A 22,881-nucleotide genomic window follows, 5' to 3' on the forward strand; every position below is an offset into this window, starting at 1 on the left:
AGATCGACAATGAAATTTATAGATATCAAGAAAACTGTACAAAACGATGCTGCTGCGTGATTTTATACAAATGGAAAAACCACGGATTTTTATTTTTACCGTTCATGAAGTCTATTTACAAATCTCAAATTCCAAAATGACCTAATCAAACCGCCACCGCCACCGTCTCCGCCTCCTCCAGATCTTCAAAGTTAGGGTCCTTCACGTCCATAACTTCAGCCTTGAACCCGATCTCAGCCGGAGAGTAACCGTCTCCCGACCAAGTGAACTTGCCACCGTGGCCTCCTTTCTTCGGTGATCCGTTCATTCCCGTTGCCGATTTCCGATCCTTCCTAACTTCGGATTTCCCGCTTGGCTTCGAACTCTTCTCTGATTTCTTCATATCTTCTTGTCGCCGATTCGGGTGATTCGTTTCTCAACAGTGGATGGATGAGTTCAATGAGTAAAGATGGAAGGGAACAAAGGGCTTTATATAACGGGACGGGGTGAGGATGATGGAGATCTGTGGGCGTTGGTGATGACGTGTGCTTTTCTGATTCGACGACTTCAAGCGGATAAGAACGCCGTGGTTTGCGCTTAAAATGTTTCTCTACCCTCGAGTCTATGCTACGATTCGTATGACCGGATGATGTTTTTTCTCTTTTTGCTAAAAGTACAGTTTTGTCCTTAGTTTAGGTCGTAGGTAAGCCTCTTAATCGAAAAATCGAGTCGACCAATTCGAAAAATAGTGGAGATAAATAGAAGTACAATCCAATTTGAAACAAAGCCAAATTGACAACATTTTTTTTTTTAGTTTCGAATATTTTAGTTTTTTTTCAAAAAAAGAATTAAATAATTGAATTGATCTAAACCAACAAACATCGATTTATACTCTTTTTATGGTTAAGGTGTGTTTGAACATTTGATCAAAACATAAAAATGTGTAATTATATTACATAAATATTAGAACGTTTTACAAACAATATGGCGTGATGTAGACTCGATTTTGATTTTTGTAAAATCATATTATGTATTGTGTAGGTAACAAATTGCAATACAACAAAATAGTATTGTATCGTTAAGCGTGTTCATACACAAATTAATATTGAGTAAATAAAACTAGTTTTATGGTTTATTAATATAGTATCAAATGAGTTTTAAAAAAATCAAAACTTGACCAACTCAAACCTAGATTTTGTTAAATATTTTTGATGGGTTGGGTTGTGTTAGAAAATTAGAGAAGTGAGTCAGGTAACATCTATATATACCAACTAACAGTTTGACCATTTGTTCATTTTTTATATTGAAAAATTGTCTCATTTGTGTAGAGATGAAAAATAAATAAAAATAACCCGGTTGGGCTGTGTTAGAAAAATTGTCCATAATTTTCATCTAACTTGACCCAACCGGTCTTATGTATATCTCATTTGAAACAATTGTTTGATTATAACTTTGCTAAATAAATTGCCAAACTCCTATATGAAAACATGAAACACAATAGTATAATTTTTACTTCTTATATTAAACCTAATTATTTTCCCAATATGTGATGTAAGTATTTTGAACATGTATTAAAATCATAATTTGATTCTACAAGTTAACATTCTAGAATATAATATATTTGCAAGTGATTGTGTTGCAATAAGAGTGAGCACGATAGGTCGAAAAATAGATTTATATAAGTAAAGGAGAGAAAAACAAAAAGAAGAGACAAAATGGTGGCAATTCCGGCTCCCAATTGTTGAACTGGGATTGGGCTTAAAACCACCCGTCTCCTTAAGCCCTAAAAAAAGCAGTGAGAGAGACGAACATAGAGCAGTGGAACAAAGGAATTTTATGATTATATATAACATTCATTCAAAAACATGTTAGCTTTATTCCTACCGCCGGCTTCTCCATCTCCATTCCTCTCCTTCAATCGATTCCCTCATATTTCTTCTCCTTCTTCCATTCCCACTACCGGTAACACTCTCATTTTCGTTCTCACCTCATCTTTTCTCGCTATTCATTTCCATCTATAATCATCTTCTCTTTTTTTTTTTTCTTTCTATCTTCCTATTTGTAGTAATTCTTGTTCTCAATCTCAAACTAGACAGACTTACTCCGGGCAGCATCCCGACGCCTCATTTCTGCTTCCACGAAGACCCCACAATCTGTTTCCACTATGGCTACTGTAAGTTATGTGTGAAGTATTTTGTTGATTACTGTTATGTAAAATTTCTTAATGTGGGATTTTTTTTTTGGTGTAGGAGGAAGACAACGTTGGTAATATTAAGCGACAATTGGCTAAAATATTTGATGTTTCGCTCCGGGCGACGGTTCCTGATGAGACCGATGTTGAGCCATTAGTTGCTGCTTGTGCTGGAAAATTTGGCGACTATCAGTGGTATGTTGTGGGAATGAATAGTGTTGTTAATTAGATTGCTGCTGCTAAGATGGGTTTTTATTTATTTGGTGAAGCAATAATGCAATGGGGCTTTGGTCTAAAATTAAAGGAAAAGGAACTCAATTTAGGGGTCCTCCTTCCGTTGGGCAGGTATTTGTGGTTTAATTTTTTTTATTGTGAAGGTTCTCGTTGGTATCGGATAGTTAGGATAGTTTTTTTTTTTTAATTGTTGAAGTCTTAACTGTTCTCTTGATTTCTAGACCATCATGAAAAATCTTCCTCCGTCCGAAATTATAGAATCAAGCTCTGTGGCAGGCCCTGGTTTTGTGAATGTTGTAATATCTAAGAATTGGATTGCTAAGGTAACGTCATTTTCTTGATAATTTTAGTGGGAATTACTCTTATCGTCTAAGAAAAATGCTTGTAATTAACAAAAAAAAAAGTTTTCAATTCTCTAGTCTACGGACAAAAGAGTTTCCAGTTCTTTACAATTAATAGTTCTACGTGTGTGTTAACTTAAGTATGCTTAATATGCATTTTGTTCTACAGACCATACAAAATATGCTAATTGATGGTATTGACACTTGGTCTCCCCGGCTTCCGTTTAAAAGAGCAGTAGTTGATTTCTCCTCACCTAACATAGCAAAAGAAATGCATGTTGGCCACTTAAGATCTACGATCATTGGAGATACTCTAGCTCGAATGCTTGAATTTTCAAACGTTGATGTTCTTCGAAGAAATCATGTTGGTGATTGGGGAACACAGGTACAACTTTATCTAAGAATTTAATGTTATTCGTGGGTGTCTAGTTTTGCAGTAGACAAGCGGCCTTTTTTATAAACCTCCAAAACGGTTACACTTTCAAAGTGTACATGAAAAGTGAATTTAGTATTTAGCTTGCTGCTTTTGCCCTAGTCTCTTTCTGCCATGTAGGTCTATGTTCAAAACGGGCAGTCTTACTTTGAATCAGTAGAAAATGTTGCATGTATGATATATCTAGATTCTCTAATACATACTAATTCCTGCCCTTCAAGTGGCTTCAGATTTATTCAAACGCCCATGAAATGCTTTAGTGTTTGCAAAATTGATTTTGGTGTGAGGTTTTACTATTTTGACAATAAACGACTTCTACAGAACATAAACGTATTACCAACTATTCATTTTTTGCTTCTTGGTTGCAGTTTGGTATGTTGATCGAATTCTTGTTCGAAAAGTTTCCTAACTGGGAAGAGGTTACTGAAACAGCTATTGGAGATCTGCAGGTACAAGAGACATTTTAGAATCTCCTTTGGCTATTAACATGTTTACGTTTTTAGTATATTAAAAAATTCCTCTAATAATATGGTTAAGAAGTTTGATAATTTTGGTCTCACATAGTGGACTTTCTTCTGTTAAATATAGGCACTTCACTCTCTATGTGATACAATTGTGTCTCAGTTCATACTATAAAAATGGATATAGAAAACTTGGTAATGTCTATCTGCCTTATTCAATGAGAACTGACAAACTGTTATTTGACATTTTGATTAAAGACATTCTATAAGGCGTCAAAGCAGAGATTTGATAGTGATCCTGCATTCAAGGAGAAGGCACAACAGGCAGTGGTTCTTCTTCAGGTGAACTTATAGATAATACATACACACACTTGGCTCCCTATTCGATCCTAATTTAATACTGTGGACCCTACATCTTCAATCTAAAAAAACCATCTCAAAGTTTCTGTCAATTGCCATTTTCACCTGTTAAGCTTATTTATTCCTGCAAATTTTCAAGATGATTACATGCATTACATTTCAAAATTTACTTGTTTATTCAAATTTTGCATGTTATTTTCATTCTTTTCAATGAAAGCTTGCCCTCGTACTATTTGTTTTTGCATGTTCTCTTATTCATAAATACTTCTATTTCATATGAACATAAAAAATAAACAATGATGTAACTAAATTGAAGTTTGAAGTTAACACAGAGAAGTTCTATGCCTTTCTTTGGGCATCTTCCTCATTTGGTCTTGTAATTATAAGTAGAGACTGGAGTTTCTCTTTGTATAGTTAGGTGCCCAGCTCCTTTGGCATTTTTTTAATGCCTGTGGACCTTTTGTTTTGTTTTCTTTTATTTCATGAAAGCTTGTTTCATTAAGAAAAGCAATGGAAGTCATATTTAAGAAGGAGCTTTGTTTATCATTTTATCCATGACTGTTTGCGCAAGGTTACACATTTACACGATTATTATTTTGTAATAACTGCCTAACCCTACAGTATTTTACTGTTAGAGAACTTGTTGGATTTTGTATCCGTAGTAGTTGGCCACCATGGGATTTGAATTCATTCTCTAAAGTCTCCTTTTACTTGCATCATTTGTCCCCAATCAACATAGTGGATGTAAATTACATATTTTATGCAACATGTTTTAGTATTTGCAATTAGATTGAAAATTGGAAGTTTGAGTTTCATATGTTGAAAGTGATATGACTGGACTCCACTTGATTGTACCTGAAAAGTCGGGTAGTTTACCCATAAACTTATTATTTACTTTTTTCAAGCTTGTTTATGATTTAAAGATACCCTGCAAGAGCATGTGAACTATTTGGAATTATCTCATAGATGATTTCTGCTGACCTGATTTTAACGCTTGTTTAGGGTGGGGAACCTAAATATCGCAAGGCTTGGGCACAAATATGTGAAATCAGCAGGAATGAATTTAATAGGGTGTATGAACGCCTTGGAGTTCAATTAGAGGAGAAGGTACATTTTAACTCCCCTTTATGCATTATACTCTGTACTTGTTTGTCTTTCCTCATATAACATTTTACTTCTGGTCTACTTGTCTTTCCTTTACTTGTTTGTTTTCGGATTGGAAAAATATTCCTTCTCATGTCATACCCAAGTTGGAATGTTTCTCTGGCTTCTGATTTATTGAGGCAAAAATTTGAAATTGTATGAATGTCCACCTTAATAATTTTGGTGTTTACCATCTTATTCATTAGTTTGAATAGTGCGATTAATAGCATGACCACCACTATCAAACAACTTCAGCTTCTTGAACATGCTTTAATTTTCTATACTATTATTGACTATTATCCGTTTTGCATAGGGATCTTTATTTGCATAGTCTCAAGTCTGGCTCTTTTGATTTCCACATTTGTTAGAAGAGCCAACGGCTTATCCTCAGTTTCCATTTGGTTAATGTATTTTCATATTTTCTAGGGAGAGAGCTTTTACAACCCGTACATTCCTAATGTCATAAAGGAATTGACTGATAAAGGCTTAGTGGAAGAAAGCCAGGGTGCTCGTGTAATCTTTATTGATGGAATAAATATTCCTCTAATTGTTGTCAAGAGTGATGGTGGTTTCAATTATGCTTCAACTGATCTTGCAGCCATATGGTCAGTTTTTCTGTATCTCATCATGTTTTTAATGGAATTAAATTATTGTTACTGGTTATAGTAACTTGAAACTTGACACATTCATCAACCTCGTGATCAATTATAATGACCTATCAGTGTTGTGCATGTTTGGATCCCCTCTGATTGATTGCATAATTTCAAAGTATGGTGGAGCTAAAACATTCTGATTTGGTCATTTTTGCTTTGAACTGAACAGGTATCGCCTTAATGAAGAGAAAGCTGAATGGATTATATATGTCACTGATGTTGGGCAGCAGCAGCACTTTGACATGGTTTTCCGGGTATATGTCTTGAGAAAATCATGCTCTGACACTCCTATTTTTTTAATCATTCCATGTTTGTTGCATATGTGGTTATTTGTAGACTTGGTAGCCCGTCCAAACTGTAGTTAGCAATTATTTAATAGCTTGGTTGTTGGCTTACGTTTCCTCTCTTTTGTTTGTGCATATGAATATTACTTACTTTAGACCTGGTTAACTCTGATCCACCGAACTGCTGCTAACACTTGTATTATGTATTTGCTATCGTCTTAAAGTGGTGAACATACTTGAATTGGAAGTAATTATGGCTATTTCTTTCAGGCTGGTAAACGTGCTGGCTGGCTTCCACTTGAGGATAATAAATATCCCAAAACAACCCATGTTGGTTTTGGTTTGGTTCTTGGTGAAGATGGCAAGCGTTTTCGAACTAGAAATACTGAAGTGGTTCGTTTAGTTGATTTGCTTGACGAAGCCAAGAACCGCAGTAAAGCTGCACTTATTGAGAGGGGTAATAATAATATTGGTTATTAAGAACTCTGTTTTATTTCATTGAAAACATTTGTTCAGCTTGCTAGGTTCATTGGAAGTGAATGTGTTCGTTTCATTTCCTCTGTCAAAACGTTTTACTTTCAACTTTTCAATTCATGTCACCGTTTAATTTGATTTTTGATAACCTTCTCCAGAGAAAGCTGCAGAATGGACTGAGGCAGAACTTGAACAAATTGCTGAAGCTGTTGGTTATGGTGCTGTTAAGTAAGTTGCCCACTTATCATTTCATTGCCGGTTTATCTTTTTATGCCTCTGGCATGAATCCTAGAATCATCCGTAACTAATGTATACTTGGAACCTGGGCTACCTTATCCAAAAACAAACCTTTGTCCATTGTTTTTTACTCAAAGCTGTTCTTTAATCTTCCAATCATGTGGGCTCAGGTTGGGCCTCGTTGTCTATGTCTTGTTTTATACCTATCTTCTTTTCAATAAGTTATTTTCTTATTTATCCATTGTCTGCTTCATGCTTCTTCGTCCAAATATCCAGAATCGTTTATTAAGATTTTATGTTCCCAAATTGTTTTTTACTCAAAGCTGTTCTTTAATCTTCCAATCACGTGGGCTCAGGTTGGGCCTCGCTGTCTATGCCTTTTTTTTATACCTATCTTCTTTTCAATAAGTTATTTTTCTTATTTACACATTTGTCTGCTTCATGCTTCTTCGTCCAAATATCCAGAATCGTTCATTAAGATTTTATGTTCCCAAATTGTCTTGACAGATATGCCGACCTCAAGAACAATAGGTTGACCAACTATACATTCAATTTTGATCAGATGCTCAATGATAAGGTACATTTTCTCTCCTTGTTCTAGGCATAGCGTATAATAATATACAGAGTTCACTCTCCTCGCACACCTAAATTTTGTGATGACCAGGGCAACACTGCTGTGTATTTGCTGTACGCCCATGCTCGTATTTGTTCAATCATCAGGAAATCTGGTAAAAACATAGAGGAGTTGAAGAAAGTAAGTTTAACTAGTTCTTCTCAAGTCTTCAGTTGGACTAGACCACCAGTTTTGCATTTGTTTCTAAATTTAGTCAACATTATCTTGATAGACGGGAACAATTGTGTTGGAGCACGAGGACGAGCGTGTATTGGGGCTTCATTTGTTACAATTTGCCGAGGTAAAACATATATACATTTTAACTGAAGTAACTCTGATCATTTTATATTTGGTACACATTATTGACCTCGTGATAATTACTTTTCCTTCCTTCATTCTACTTAGGTTGTCGAGGAAGCTTGCACCAACCTGTTGCCAAATGTGTTGTGTGAATACCTATACAACTTATCGGAAATATTCACGAAAAAATTCTATTCCAACTGCCAGGTACAGCCAACAACTATACGAGACCAACATCTCTTTCTTTATGAATAATAATATCCTTGTTCCACTAATTCATGTCGGATAATTACTAAATCACTAGCTCTTGTCGGCTGATAGCGTCGTAGCAACTAATTATGTCTTGTTTATCAACTCATTACCTTGAATAACCTAGAATATAAAGTGTTCTCTTTCTTGAATCATTTTGTTTTCTTATCCCATTTGCATCAAATCAAGACGTTTGTCATCTTTTCCCATCCTTATGGTTGTGAGCTGGAAAAAGCTCACTATATTCAAACCTTGTCCCATGAAAAGTTGCCGATTTCCGTACTCCTTCCTTAAATGTATTTCAAGATACATTTATGTTCTTGCATCTCATTCTAAAGAAACAATTGAAATATTTTAAAAACATATCAAATTATGATCTACTATTTTTCAAATTTGATTCTATTAACGTTGAATGTTGATTAATATTTGTCAGGTTGTTGGGTCGGCCCAAGAAACCAGCAGACTTCTACTTTGTGAAGCTACAGGAACAGTAATGAGAAAATGCTTCCATCTCCTTGGAATAGTACCTGTTTACAAAATATAATCTCCAAGTAGTATCGATTTCCAAATCCCTTTTCAAGGAAGACTCGTTTTGCCGACATTATGGTTGAGCTTGAGTGAGAGGAAAAACAACAAAAGAGAAAAAAAAAAGAGAGAAAAAAGAGGAAGAATTCATACAGAAAACCTTGTATTGTTTTAGTTTGGTTTAAGCTTATACTAAAAGCCTTAGCGTTTATTTATATTCTATTGTCAATGTGAAAGCCCCCTCATGATTTACTTCTTTAGTTAGTTTGTCAAATTTTACCACTTCCCCCAATGTAATTTGCCTAAGATATTGAATCAGGTTTAAATGACTTTTCAAGTAGAAATGGAAGGAGGATTTACCAGTAATTTATGATCTTTTGGATATAAAACATGTAACCAGTTGATACATTTGTGGTTGTTAACACATGTTTCTTGTTCAACTTTTGCTTAAAAATTGTTAAGATTTATCATTATGACAAATTTATAGTTTTTATATCTTTTACAACGAGTTCTACCATTCTTCATAAAACAAGTACAACTCATTCTTTCATTAATTTTCGATTATGTAATGAACAGGTTTAAGGTTTACTAATTTAAAACTTTTAACTTCAATCTATATCTATTTTCGTTAAACTTTCATAAGAAAGAATATTTAAGATAACTACACTCTTAAATGCCAACAACTAATTTCAACTAACCCAACAATTTTATCCATGCTAACACCTTTGTGCACGTAAATATTGTAATAAATAATCAACAACAAAATGTTACAAATTTAAAAAACCAATGTACAATGAGAGGTTAAAACTTTACACTATGTGACAAAATTCCTTGGAAAAATAAAAAAGAAAAGAGAGAAAAGATATGCTTAAAAATTTACAAGATTAATTAAGATTAGCAATAGAGTCGTGTTAGTCATGTTGTTCGATCTTTTATTCCGTTGAAATTAAACCTCTAATCAGTGTCCATTCACAGAAATTGTAGCCCTAGAACCACAGATCAAACTACTTTTTCGTCTTGATCTTGAACTTTTCTTGGCTATGGCAGCTCTGGGAACAATGGATTTATGACCATCAAAACTCTTACAAGATTTGAATCTTTTTGTAACTGGAGATACCCTTTTGGCCAAATCTTCTAATCTTTCAACACTTGCTAAAGATGTAAAAGATTCAGATTTACCATCATAATATTTAGACAATCCTCTCCTACAAAAAAAAAAAAAGAAAAAAAAGCAAAAGAAGATATAAATTATTCCAATGTATAAAAAACAACAATAAAAAAGAAAAAAGAGTAAATTTACAATCCCATGAACTTACTTAATAGGAAGATGAACCATTAGCTCTGTTAATTCAAAGAGAGGCCCATTTGAAGAAGACGACGACAAAGAAGAACTTACATCCTCCACCATTTCTAATGAAGAACATTCCTCTGAATTTATAGAACGACTAAGCTCGTCCGTTGAAGAAGAAGAAGAAGACTCATAATTATCTTCCATGACATAGCCACGATGTTGAGCTTCATTTTGTTGTAATTTTTCCATTGAATAAAATCAATTCAGAAGAAGAAAAGATGGGTATAGAAGAAAATGGGTAAGTGAAACTATATATGGAGAATGGAAGAGAAAAAGGAATGGTCTTTTTTAGTGATTTCTGATAAAGCTTTGAAGGAAATAAAGATTTTGTAACTGTAGCATATGTATGGTTCCAGAAAAAAGGTATTTATAGTATAATATAAAGTTGGAAAAGCATAGTTTTATATATTTAAATGCTTGGATTAAACTATGATTTCTTTTTGGTTTTATCATAAGATAGACTTGGATAATATTCTTTCTTTTTTAGTCATTTTATCCAAAAAAAACTTTATCATCAATTATCATCTTTTTATATAAATATATATTTTGGGCTCTTTTCTTTTTTCCATATTACTAGGAAAAGAGATAAGATCTAAAGGTTGGAAGACATATCCACAAGTCACTGAATTTTTTTTTATTTTTTTTTATTTTTTTTTAATTTTAATTATAAATTTCTATCATTTTCTAAAATATAGGATTGAAATAGAAATATGAGGTCAACATCTAAGTTACTTTTGCTTCATAAAGCCATGACATTATTCCCATACTTTTTATATTCATGTATCATCAACCTTCCATTGAGAAAGGGTTACCTATTCAGGTTTTTCATTTTTTTTCTCATTTCCATTCCAATCAAAAGTGATGTTAACATTTCTCAAAAATATTCTATAATATATATATATATATATAATGGATTTTGGTTACTAATTAATTAACTTAACTTTGTTATTCAAACTCTCTTGACTTTACGAACCTTTGTTTCACTTTTTTGCTAATTCATTCATTTTGTTTGGTTTATTAAATAATTCATGGAATAAGTTTGGTTATTGATGTGTACAATAACTATGGAATAAGTGTTTGCAAGCACGTATTCTATAGTGAGTTAAAAAGCATTCAATAATCATAATTTATCATATAATTTTTTCTAAAGAACACTCAAAGAATGACATGGAGAAGTAGTCTATGTTGTATATAAATTTTTTCAATGTATTTTTTCATAAATTAAAGGAGAAATTAGGTTTTGTAAAAGAGAAACAAGTCTAAGTTTTTTTTATGATAATCACAATCTACCTATGATAAATCACGATAAACTACTATCTATGTTTATCTGTGTCATGATAGACACAAATAGTAGTTTATCTTAATTTATCGTGGTTTATCACAAATACGATTTAAAAATATTTTCAAAAATTGTTATTTAAAATAAATTTTCTTTTTATTTTATTTTTTATGGTTATAGTTTTTCATGATCGTACACGCATTCAAAATCACTCACTTAGATTTTTTAAAAAAACCACTAAGAATTAGGTAAGATTAGAGAAGATTGCAAATGGCAAAATGGTTGGAAATAAACATTGATAAACTTCTAATTATATGTATCATTACTAAACTATGAAATTTTGTTATATTTTGTAAATATTTTAAAACTTTGAATTTGAAAAATGAACTTTTTGAAACTAAAAAGTTTTTAAATTTAACTTATCCTTGAAAATTGTTAACAAAAAGTGATTTAACAGATCACTCGAAAAAAACTTTACTATCAAAATTTGTATTTAAAAGTTTAATTCACAAAAGTGTGAAAAACAAACCAAATCAAATGATTACAAACGAGACAAGACGTTACTAAATTTTAGGGCACGGGAAATTAAAAAAAAATGTTAGATTTAAATTGAATTAGAAATTCCCCATGTACAAAAGAAAACATAAAAGAAAGAAAAAAGAAATTGAAGGAAATACTTTTATGCTTCTAGAGAAAAAAAATAGACAAAAAAGATATAATTGAATGAAAAATGATAAATAAGAACTTTGGTTTTGATGGAAAGCTTCTATTTGAAGTTAAATATACAACAAACAAAAAATTGGATGAACAAAAGCATTTTGAAATACACTTTCTTTTCCAGAAACATTAGGTTGTACTCAAAGATTAGGTTAAGTGTATTTTTGTCCTAATGAAGAAAAATACTTTTCGTTTGAATTACTCGTACGACGTAAGTGTTATGATTGATATCTTCTTTTACATATACGTAAAGATGTCTAGAAGATTATTGGAAAGTATTTTATACAAATGTGTAAAATTAAAGTATCTTTTGATTGTCTAATTGTTAATCGAAATACTTCTAAAACACGTTTAAGATAAGAGAGAGATAAGAAAAAGAAAGTGGATAGGAATGGTCTTTTTCTATATATTGGTAGAGTCCTTCGAAATCAAAATTTGTTTAGTATATATTTTTCTCGTTTGTTAAATAAAGACATGAATGGAAAATACATTTTTTTCTCGTTTGTTTTCCTTTCTCCATCTTATGATTTACAGGTATGAATGATGAAAATAAAATTAAACGACTCATATTTAATGTTGGCTGCCACATAAGATTATGATAATCGGGGGGGACTTGGTGTCATGTATGTGGAAATCACGATTTTTAGAAATTGTGGACTAGGATCCACGATTTTGACTTCTATTTTTGTCAAATATTTTCATTCTATATTACTTTTGTCTTTATTTATTAAAATTAAATTATTTATAAAAAAACAATCGTACATTTAAATGTAAACTTGGTTGGGGTCACAACAATTTGTCGGAGCTTACAAGAGAAGGCCAAACCCTAGAGACCATGGGAGTTTGTGCATCACGAGGGTGTTTGGTTGTAGTTTGTTTTAGAGTTATTGGAGAGTAGTTAGAAAAGTTGTCGTAAATACAAGGTGAAAAACAAAAGTTAACACAAATAACGAGATGAGAAATGTTAAGTTAACACGAATAATGAGATAATAAATATCTTCAGTTGTTGGTGTACCTAAACGGTAAGTGAGTTTTTTTACCCACCCAACTCAATTACATGTCAATTGTCAGACGAATCCTACCAAAGTTAAAAACCATATCATATTTCCCCATGTTGACATTGTTGGCAACGCACAAGTCTTGTGTATAGGACTATAACCATTATGGAGGTGTTTAAGATAAGAGGTGAGTTGTTATAGTTTTAGGTTACTGTAGTTAAGTTATAATAGTTTGTGTTTGAAATGTAGATTATTTTAGTTTTGAGAAGAAAATAGTAAAAACGGTAGCAACCATGAAGTTTTAAAGTAATATTTACTATAGTTAATTGAAGATTTTTTAATAGTATTTACTCTGACTAAAGATGGTTATTATAATTTTGCTTAACTTTTGTCCAAACGATCCCAATTTAAAAGTTTCAAATTAATTAGCTACATGAAACATTATTTCCAAGTATCTCATTTGCTACGATTTTTACTATTTTACCGTCATTATTATTTGTTATAATGTTTATCTTTTATCTTCTTAAACTAAGATAGTTTACATTTCGAACACATGCTATTATAATATAATCTACAACTCAAACATAACGAATAGTTTACACCTCTTTTCTCAAACATTCTTTTAACGTTTAGACATAGTAAACATTTAATTTGCTAACTTAAACATATGAACACTAGAGCGAGTTATTTTGTAGCTCAACTTATATACATAATCTATCAAGGTTCAAGCATTAGCAAGACCTTTTTGGAAGTGATTTATGAAACTTTTAGAAAAACAAATCAATAGAATTCAAAAGGAGGAAGATCCTAAAGATGGAGTTTGGCACAAGTCACGATGGGCATAATTGATAAATGGATATGGCTTAGGCTTACATGTTTTAATTCAAATTTCCTATCCCATCAATTTCCCTTTTATTTAATCACATAATCCCCGCTCTCCCAATCTTTGTTCTTACCCATCTTTTGGCCCATTTAAATCTAACGGGCCTCATACGGATGGCCCACTTTCATTCTAACTTGGGCTTCAAAATAAACCAATTTGGTTTTTCTCTTTCTCAGGCCCAGTGTTTGGGCTGAGGTGAAAGCCTTTGATCCATTCCCTTTGTCTTTCTATTTTCAAATTAAAATTAAATCAATTTCGTTCCTTCTTTCTTTCTTTCTTTTCTTTTATTTTTATGTCATTTTGTTTTGGTTTCTTATATTTTATAAATAACAAAATTAAAGGGTTGGAACTATGTACATTTGATTAGACAAAATTCATCCCACTTAAGTTTTGTAAAATATTTTGTCATTTTTTTCAAAATTAAATACACATGCGTCCATAATAATTGGTATTATTTAAAATTACTATGCTGCCACGTCATTACTGAAATACTAGTACTAAAAAATACCTAGAGTAGTTGAAGAATCAAACACCTTACTTTAAAGCTATTACTGTAAGCATTGTGTCGATCGAAATATACTAAATTTCATATCTAATAGTTCATATTAAATTCATTAATACCATGTAGGAATAAAGATTATTTTAATATAGAAGTGTCATGTGACCTCTATCGAGTGTATCCTAAAACATTATCATATATATTTGAAAGTTAAAAGATTATCATATTAAATACACTCGTCAATAAGAAAGTATACCGACCCAACTTGACCGAACCCATGAACACTCTCGAAACTCAAACTTTGTTTGGGTCAACAATTAGAAGATTCAAATTTCGAACTTTGTTTGCTTACATTCAACCATGTAAACTTTAACAAAAAAATAAAGAAAGAAAGAAAAAGAAAGAATGATTGGTTTATATTTAGAAACAAACAATAAATTCCAAAATTCCAAAATATCTTTAGCCAATAAATATGAAGTAAAAGAAAACAAGTTTTCTTATTTGTCAAAAAAAGGAAAAGAAAGAAAGAAAAATACAAAAACGGCATCGTTTTAGATGAGATGTAGTGAAATGAAGCAGAAGATTATAAGGTAGTGGGGAACAGACATGCTTATGCGTGGCACTGTGATCGAGGATTCACAATTAACAAAAGTTTATAATTCCCTCTGAAGTCCGGTCCTTGTGCTGACACACTCCATCGACACTCTCCAGCACTACAATTTTTAAGCTAATTTTGTTCTGTTTTTAACCATAACCATAATCTCGACATCCGTAATCACTCTCATAGAGTAACTTTTTAGAAAGTGAAAGGAGCCGTTGCTGTTCTACTAATATCTAACCCATAAAAAGAAGCTTCAAGAAATCCCTCATTCCCATTTTTCTTCTCTACACAAGCAGCAGCAGTGCAGACGAAGAGCCAAACGAAAGGGTTTGGCTTTCAAGTGCTAAAGAGAAGGAGAATGGGGAAAAGGGTTGGATTCAATCTCATTTTTCTTGGGATTTCACTGTTCTTGATACTTTTGGGTTTGTTCCTCTCTGTTTCTTCTTCTAGTTCTTCAATCTTTTCCTCTTGTTTTCTAGCTCTAAGTTTGGATTTGGGGTTACATTTTGGTTTATTTGAAGTGGGTTTGTTTGGTTATACTTTGTTGGATCTTCCATTTCATTTGCATTGTCAGTAATTTGTAGTGACAGCCTTTCTTGTGACTTTGTTGCCAAATTTATTGATAGAAGTTCACTGTGTATCTCTTCTAACTTGGCATTTTCTTTTGTGAACTTTGAATGTATATTGTGTTAGAACTTGTTGAATATTACTTACTGTTAGGATCAATGAGCAGTCAGTTTGGAGACCTTTTAGGAATTTCCATTTAACAATGTAAGGCTTCAGCTTATAACGTGTGTTTACTTGCAATGTCTTCCCAGTGTTAGTAAAAGGGTATTACATAAATGATAAGTTTTCTCTAACCAATCTGAACTAAACTAATTCTTATTCTACCTATTTGGTAAGATATTTGTGTGCTAGGACTGATAGAAATCATGAAATAGAGAGTAGATTGGAGCTCAATGTAAGTGCATTGCAAAGCAACTTGCGTTTAGGCTTTATTGTTTTAGGAGGAACGAAGTACATAAAGAATGAACCCTTCTGGTAGACAGCTGTTTATTTGGTGATCGAATGTGGTGTTTTTGGTTTTCGTATCCACCATTGTTCTTATTTTCATACTTGAAATAATGTTGCACGTTTATTGAATTTGGTTGCAGGCCATTGCCAAGGAAGTAATGTTGGAGTTTGCTATGGAAGGAATGCAGATGACCTCCCAACACCTAATAAAGTCGCTCAGCTAGTCAAACTTCATAACATCAAATATATTCGGATTTATGATTCAAATATTCAGGTTCTCAAGGCCTTTGCCAACACTGGTGTTGAACTTATGATTGGGGTTCCAAATTCCGACTTGCTGCCATTTGCTCAGTTCCAGTCTAATGTAGACACTTGGCTTAAGAATAGCATACTTCCTTATTACCCAGCTACGAAAATAACGTACATTACGGTTGGTGCTGAGGTCACTGAGAGCCCCAACAATGTGTCTGCGTTGGTGGTGCCTGCCATGAATAATGTACTCACTGGCCTCAAAAAGGCTGGTTTGCACAAGAAGATAAAAGTTTCTAGCACTCATTCTCTTGGAGTTCTGTCTCGGTCATTTCCTCCCTCAGTTGGGGCTTTTAGTAGTAACTATGCATCTTTCCTGAAACCATTGTTGGAGTTTCTTGCTGAGAACCAGTCTCCCTTTATGATCAATATTTATCCTTATTATGCATATCGAGAATCCCCAAACAATGTGTCATTGGATTATGCTCTTTTCGAGTCATCGAATGAAGTTATTGACCCAAACACTGGTCTGCTTTACACGAATATGTTTGATGCTCAGATCGATGCTCTTTATTTTGCTTTGATGGCCCTAAATTTCAGAACAATTAGAGTGATGGTAACAGAAACAGGTTGGCCATCTAAAGGTTCACCAAAGGAGACATCTGCTACTCCCGACAACGCTCAAACTTACAACACAAATCTTATTCGCCATGTAATCAATAACACGGGGACACCTGCAAGGCCTGGAGAGGAACTAGATGTATATATCTTCTCTTTGTTCAACGAAAACAGGAAGCCGGGGTTAGATTCCGAAAGAAACTGGGGATTATTTTATCCCGACCAGACCAGCGTCTACAACTTGGATTTTACAGGAAAGAGTGTGGTAGACATGACTGCACAGGCAAATAGCACTGCTTCCAATGGAACTGCTTGGTGCATAGCTTCAACCAAGGCGTCCGACATGGACTTGCAAAATGCCTTGGATTGGGCTTGTGGTTCAGGGAACGTCGATTGCACACCCATTCAGCCAAGCCAGCCTTGTTTCGAGCCAGATACTCTGGTTTCCCATGCATCTTATGCATTCAATAGCTATTTCCAGCAAAATGGAGCCACTGATGTTGCTTGTGGTTTTGGAGGGAATGGAGTTAAGGTTAACCAGGACCCAAGTAAGTTGACTTTCACAAGTCACAACCACATTCCCGTAACACTCTTTATATATTTCAGTGTTATATCTGTTTTGAAATTCTTTATATAAGGGTAAAATCTAAAAGACACAGAAACACTTCAGATTGCCTATTGTGTATGCATACGATACATGTTGGACACTTGGGCACACCAACGCTTGTTGGAAACTATCAAATACTTGCTACTGCAACAAATGCGTTAGACATGCATACTTATTGAGTAGACTAAAAAGACACCTGACTCTCAAAAGACACCTAACAACAACAATAAATTTAAGCTTATAAATATATCAAACATATCATTTCCATGTGATGTCCTATATTGCTAACGCATGATGTGTAGTCAAGTCTGATATCCATGTCTCATATTCATATCTATGCTTCTTTAGGGTAACTGAAATTGAAATCTACATTTTGTGCTTAAATCTCTCTTTTGTGTAAAGAGTTCCAACGACTTTTAGGCAACATATCTGCTTCGGGATTGTATTGTCACAAGGAAAGCAGATATATAATGTTAACATTTTTAGCTACTCGGTTTGCTTTGAATAAGTGTTCCTAATCTTGAATTTGTATCTTGACTTTGCAGGCTATGATACTTGCTTGTATGCAACTACAGGGTAAGCTTTTTTGCTTTTGTAGTGAAACAAACTTGATGAAGTTCATGGATTTTGATTTCTAGTTCCTAATGTGGGTTCTTCGGTTTCCTTTGTTTTGTTTTATGGTCTGTCAAGCAGGAAGAACAAGACAATTTCTTCGAGTAACACAACAGCAATATCTTCAACTTCGTCATCCTCTTCTTCAAGGATTGAATTTTCTGCTGGTCTACTAGTTATGTTGATTTTTATATCATGTTTTCTGAAAATTTCATGATGGGGTTAAGCCTGAAAATTCCAGATTTTGCTATAGAAAGACATTGCTGGATCGAGCATTTTCCTTGTTTTTGTAATTTATTGGGAGGAGTTGCAAATGTGTATCTGCTCTGTATGATAAGGATGTGTAGCTTTTAAGGACGAAGTCAATGGAATTAGTTGTTGATGTTTGAAATAGACAAATAATGAGAAAATAATGTAAAAGTAGAGAATCAACACAAAAAATTTACTTGCTTTACGCTCGTTACATGCACTAGGCAACATTTTCATTAGAGACCACTTCATTTCATAGAATTGACCAACTCCTAAGATTGTGTGTTCTCTAGACTTTAGAACTATAAACACAAGCATGACAATATGTAAATAACTTTCTTAAAATTTGAATATTACTCAATGTTTTTATACATATAAAGAAACAAAATAACTAACGATTAGAAAAGAATCCAAAGCAACCAAATCAAATAGTAAAAATTGGGTCTTTTTATGTAAATTTAATCAAGGTTATTCGATGACCAAACTTTACTATGAGCTTTGTTTTTTAACTTATTCGGGTAAAACAGGAACTCTATAAGGACAATGTCAGATTCTCTTGGTTTCATTATATATATATGTGTGTGTGTATATATAATGCCTTGAATTTTGGGGTTGTTTTTCTTGGACCAATTTTTAAAATAATAATGAGTGGCCCCTCAGTCATTGTCAGACTGCACTAACGTGTTTAATTATTTATACCACCTCTTGTGCACAATTAATGAAGGTTCAAAAATGATGAGTGTGAGTAAGAGAATAAGAAAGAACACCAGTGAGATAATGAGAAAGAGTGCGAGAGTAAGAAGAAGCATGAGCGCAAGACAATTAGGAAGGAAGAACTTCATCGGGTGAGAGTAGTATTGCATCGTATTAGTCAAGGGAAGAAGAGTGCAAATATGAAGAAAAGAGGAAAAACCCTAACGTGTGAGAGCACTTAGTTGAACGTAAATACGAGCTTGGGATAGATAGCAAAATCACAGTGGAAGATCGTATGATTATTATATGCAAAAACTAAAACAAACAACATTACTATCATTCCAAATCCTAACAATCATTTTGAAAGTTGTTAAAATATAGAGATTTGCAATCTATTCTAACAACTTTCTCAAGCCAAATTCAAATAATCAAAATAATAGAAAATTAGACTACAAGTATAAAACTTTCAAAAGCAATTTCAGTTTCCTGTGAGAATACTTTTTTTAGAAGCACTTTTAAGAATATAAAAACCAAACATAACAACTCATACCCCATCATTAGTCACATTGTATCCTAAAGATCATAAAACTACATTTTAAATTTCAAAATATCAACAAAAGAAAAAGAGAGGGAATACAGTTTCTGGTATTTCTAATAGTAAGGAAGGATTGGGAACAGTTTGGATTTTATTCGATAACAGAGTTCAGAAGAAGTGTCTCGCAGCGAAACTCGAGTCAGAAATATCACGTTTTCAAAATCTCCTTCCGTATCCAAATTCCTTCAACGAGAAACATAAGCACTTACTGATCACTAAGCACAGAACAAATATTCACTTGAGACCAACTTTTTTGAACCTAATCAAATTCTTCAGCCCAATTTTTACCTCTTCATGTGTTAGCAGGCACAATCTGAAAATCTCCAGTGTTAAGAGGATGATCACGTTTGTTTCTTGTACAGAAAGCTGCTTAGCCATTAAGCCGGTACGACCTCCCTCTGAAAGCCCCACTTGTACCCCTATCATCAGGCACTGCCGCACGTTGCATTGGTGGAGCACCTATCCTCCACCTCGAAACTAACCTCTGTCTGTAGAAATTGTTAAAGAAATGCTGAATAAAGCAAGACAAACAATAGAGAAAAAACCAAAATGGTGAGCATGATGGAAATGGAAAGACATTTTGGTGAATAAGATGATACCCAAAGTGTAAGCATTTGTTATGAAAATGGAAGATTATGAGTGAATAAGCAGAGCGACAGAGATATGAAAATTATAGATGCGTAGGCACTAAAATTTTGTTGTTAAAAACCCAAAAGAGGAAGGATACATCCAAAATGGGGTTCTCAATATGTTCTTTCCACCTGCCAGCGGATGCAACACGGTCAAAAAGTAGTACAAATGCCCCGCTAGGATTCCGAGTAAATCAGGGACAAGGGGTGAACCGAAAATGACATCCAGTGCTAGCATGGCCCATGGCAGATAAAATGCCTGCATAAAAAGCATTACATTTAAGTTGCCGATATCAGGAACTGAGTAACACAATCCTAGGGAAGAAAAACAACAATTTCTCAACTTAAATCAATGCCGTACCTTAAGAGTTACAAGGCCATATATATTGATCTGTGCATTAGGAAATTCTCTACTCCAGACGTAGAGAAGCATAAACACAAGTGATATCCCTAAGACTGGAAACTGGAAGATTGGGATAGCAGCAAGTACCTATACAAGAGGAAGTATAGCTTAATATTCAACCAAAAAGTCAAGGGTGTTTGAAAATCTTAACCTACCAGTACCTCAATGAAATATTGATACAAAATGCAAAATAATTTAAGGTGGCATTGTGGCGATGATGAAACATTGGACTACCTGGTAATTATCTACTCAATCTGAGAGTTTTACTTCAAAGAATTGTAAATGAACAAGGATTGGCAAAAATTATATAGGAAACATTAGGCACCATCTGCAAAATCTACTGTTTTCACAAATATACAAGACTTAAGAATCACTGGCATCTAATTTTTTACCAAAAACCAAACCTTGAGGGAAAAAAATGAAAGAATACAAAAAGGTAAAACAAAAGCCAAAAACAGTCACCGCATATAAATGGATAGCTTAATAAAGATCCTCACAAACCAATAATGTCAAGGATCCAAATATCATCATCCATAGAAAATCTGCTGTTCGCCTCTGAAATGGTCCATTCTCAAGTTGAACCCCATATCTTGCTCTGTAAGGGCACAACCAGGAAACTATTAGTGCATCAAAAACCATCTCGAGTGTTCGAACACAAGCTCTCCACTTACATCATAAAAAAGTTACCACAGGCACACACAAAAACTTACATCATTAATAAGCGAATTCCAAAATTGATAGAGAATTTTCCTAGGAAGAAAAAGTTCGTGAATAGCCTCCACACCTGAATATAAAGGTGACCTTGCATAAATATGATAATAATAAAATGAAAAGAATGTGTTGGAACTCAAATTAAAGAATTAGTCTAAAGGCCAAAGAAAGTTCTAATCCAAGACTACTTGAAAGTATTCATTTATGTCGAAAGATCAGATACAATTATACCTAAATTCCAAACATACAAGGGATTTCACCACACAAAGTAGTCATTTCTTTCTGCTAAAATGCCCCATATTCTTGCATCACACCCTTCACTACCTTTACTTGCATTTTAGCACGGCTCACTTCATTTATTGACATTTGATAGAAGGGTTGACTACTAGGCCTCAAATAGAGAGATCATGACCTTAAGAACAAATAGTTCATACTTGAACTGAGGCTAATTCTAACTATGTACATGTCTAGTCTAATACTTGAAATGGGGCTTTCTAGTATTAATAAATTTTATAAGCTCCATATTATAGAAGATAAAGAACAAGTATGAGAGAGCAATTTGATATCAGGTGAGGAAATTGTACATTGTGTCTCAATCAATGTGATGCAACGACTGCCTTACCCAACAAGATTTAACATAAAAAGAATTTTAAAGAAAATTTCATCAATATGGGGAGGAAAAGTGACAAAACTACCCAATCAATAACAAAAGTTCCTCCAAGAAGCCCTAACGGAATTTATTAAGAAACCCACATCACTTACAAGAGAGGCTTGAAAAATGAGCTCAAAAGTTAAATTAAAGATATTTCCAATGTTCTTGAGAATTTTTTATAAATTGAACCCTCATTCAAAAGTGCATAATAAAATCCCCAATGTAAGTAGGAGCCAGAAAAATGTATGAAAAAAACTAAGAATTCAATCTATGGAGATTGAAGTGAATACCTGAAAATGCTTGAATACAAGTCCATAATCCAAGGCAATAAGCATGGGATCGTACAAGCCAAGTTGAAAGGCTGTAGTTGCCAAAAAGCACAGAGTTCCATACGCCTTACTAATAGGTGGAAGAGAGTTGTAAAATCTGAAAAATCATAATGGAAATGATTCAAGACTAAGAACACAGATCAAGAAGAGAGTAAAGAATCACAACAGCCATTGGAAATGAGAAGATTACAATATGAAAAAAGAGAAATCGAAAGGTAATAAAAATGAAAGAATAGTAAAATTCGTAAAAATTGAAAGAGGGAAAAGCAGCATTACTCGGCAGGAGAAGACATTGTAGAAACAGAAATGAAATTCAAAGAAGCTTTGGGAAATGAAGATCTTTCAGTTCTTGTACAAGAAATTCACCGTAAGACTTAACAAGCAAGAAATTAGAAGATGAACACAAAGGAAGAGCGAAGGATTACAACCACGACCCAGAACGTTCTGAATCCAAAGTGGTTTCCTCGCTCTCGTACGTGGGGATTAATGGGCTGACTAAGCGAGTTGGGCCAGGCCCAAATAATACATTGCATTAGCAGATATACACAAGTTGGTTTATTCAGTAAATATAGTAGAAAAAGATAAAAATATGATGAATGTAAAATAGGAAAAACAGTAGTAAATGAGGGTTTTGAAGAGATGGTTGTTATAATCATAGAATATTGTGTGCCCCAAATGACCTTTAGTGGACTATATTGTTCATAAAAGTTTACCG

General features: G+C 33.4%; 4 protein-coding genes across 7 annotated transcripts; 2 read left to right on the forward strand and 2 right to left on the reverse strand.

Moving 5' to 3' along the window:
• The first annotated feature begins 1,733 nt into the window (after positions 1-1,733).
• Positions 1,734-8,885, forward strand: LOC101222059 (arginine--tRNA ligase, chloroplastic/mitochondrial). 3 transcript variants are annotated; one of them, XM_011661656.2, is made up of 18 exons: positions 1,734-1,941; positions 2,076-2,152; positions 2,229-2,365; positions 2,440-2,515; positions 2,626-2,727; positions 2,915-3,130; positions 3,547-3,627; positions 3,898-3,981; positions 5,002-5,106; positions 5,569-5,747; positions 5,965-6,049; positions 6,350-6,536; positions 6,712-6,781; positions 7,298-7,367; positions 7,455-7,544; positions 7,636-7,704; positions 7,809-7,910; positions 8,386-8,885. In XM_011661656.2, exons 1-18 carry the CDS (start codon positions 1,845-1,847, stop codon positions 8,494-8,496), a joined length of 1,938 nt encoding a protein of 645 aa, XP_011659958.1. In that variant the 5' UTR covers positions 1,734-1,844; the 3' UTR covers positions 8,497-8,885. The 3 variants fall into 3 exon arrangements, with proteins under 3 accessions (XP_011659958.1, XP_004135677.1, XP_011659959.1); XM_004135629.3 differs by having other exon boundaries at positions 1,783-1,941; positions 2,072-2,152; XM_011661657.2 differs by having other exon boundaries at positions 1,784-1,941; positions 2,045-2,152.
• A 332-nt stretch (positions 8,886-9,217) lies between these two features.
• On the reverse strand, positions 9,218-10,191 carry LOC101216138. The gene is made up of 2 exons (XM_004135761.3): positions 9,794-10,191; positions 9,218-9,682 (listed from the first exon to the last, which is right to left on the reverse strand). Exons 1-2 carry the CDS (start codon positions 10,015-10,017, stop codon positions 9,436-9,438), a joined length of 471 nt encoding a protein of 156 aa, XP_004135809.1. The 5' UTR covers positions 10,018-10,191; the 3' UTR covers positions 9,218-9,435.
• Positions 10,192-14,935: 4,744 nt separating this feature from the next.
• Positions 14,936-18,346, forward strand: LOC101222298 (glucan endo-1,3-beta-glucosidase 13). Its single transcript, XM_004135630.3, has 4 exons — positions 14,936-15,227; positions 15,960-17,234; positions 17,839-17,869; positions 17,987-18,346. Exons 1-4 carry the CDS (start codon positions 15,164-15,166, stop codon positions 18,120-18,122), a joined length of 1,506 nt encoding a protein of 501 aa, XP_004135678.1. The 5' UTR covers positions 14,936-15,163; the 3' UTR covers positions 18,123-18,346.
• Positions 18,347-19,329: 983 nt separating this feature from the next.
• Positions 19,330-22,621, reverse strand: LOC101222536 (derlin-1). 2 transcript variants are annotated; one of them, XR_970198.2, is made up of 8 exons: positions 22,443-22,621; positions 22,128-22,263; positions 21,185-21,258; positions 20,976-21,069; positions 20,433-20,561; positions 20,170-20,330; positions 19,731-19,930; positions 19,330-19,625 (listed from the first exon to the last, which is right to left on the reverse strand). XR_970198.2 is itself a non-coding variant. In XM_004135631.3 (7 exons), exons 1-7 carry the CDS (start codon positions 22,457-22,459, stop codon positions 19,813-19,815), a joined length of 729 nt encoding a protein of 242 aa, XP_004135679.1. In that variant the 5' UTR covers positions 22,460-22,621; the 3' UTR covers positions 19,330-19,812. The 2 variants fall into 2 exon arrangements, 1 of the variants encoding a protein (XP_004135679.1); XM_004135631.3 differs by having other exon boundaries at positions 19,330-19,930.
• Between the last annotated feature and the right edge of the window lie 260 nt (positions 22,622-22,881).

This window comes from Cucumis sativus, chromosome 1 (genome assembly GCF_000004075.3).
Source record: "Cucumis sativus cultivar 9930 chromosome 1, Cucumber_9930_V3, whole genome shotgun sequence".
Classification (NCBI taxonomy): domain Eukaryota; kingdom Viridiplantae; phylum Streptophyta; class Magnoliopsida; order Cucurbitales; family Cucurbitaceae; genus Cucumis; species Cucumis sativus.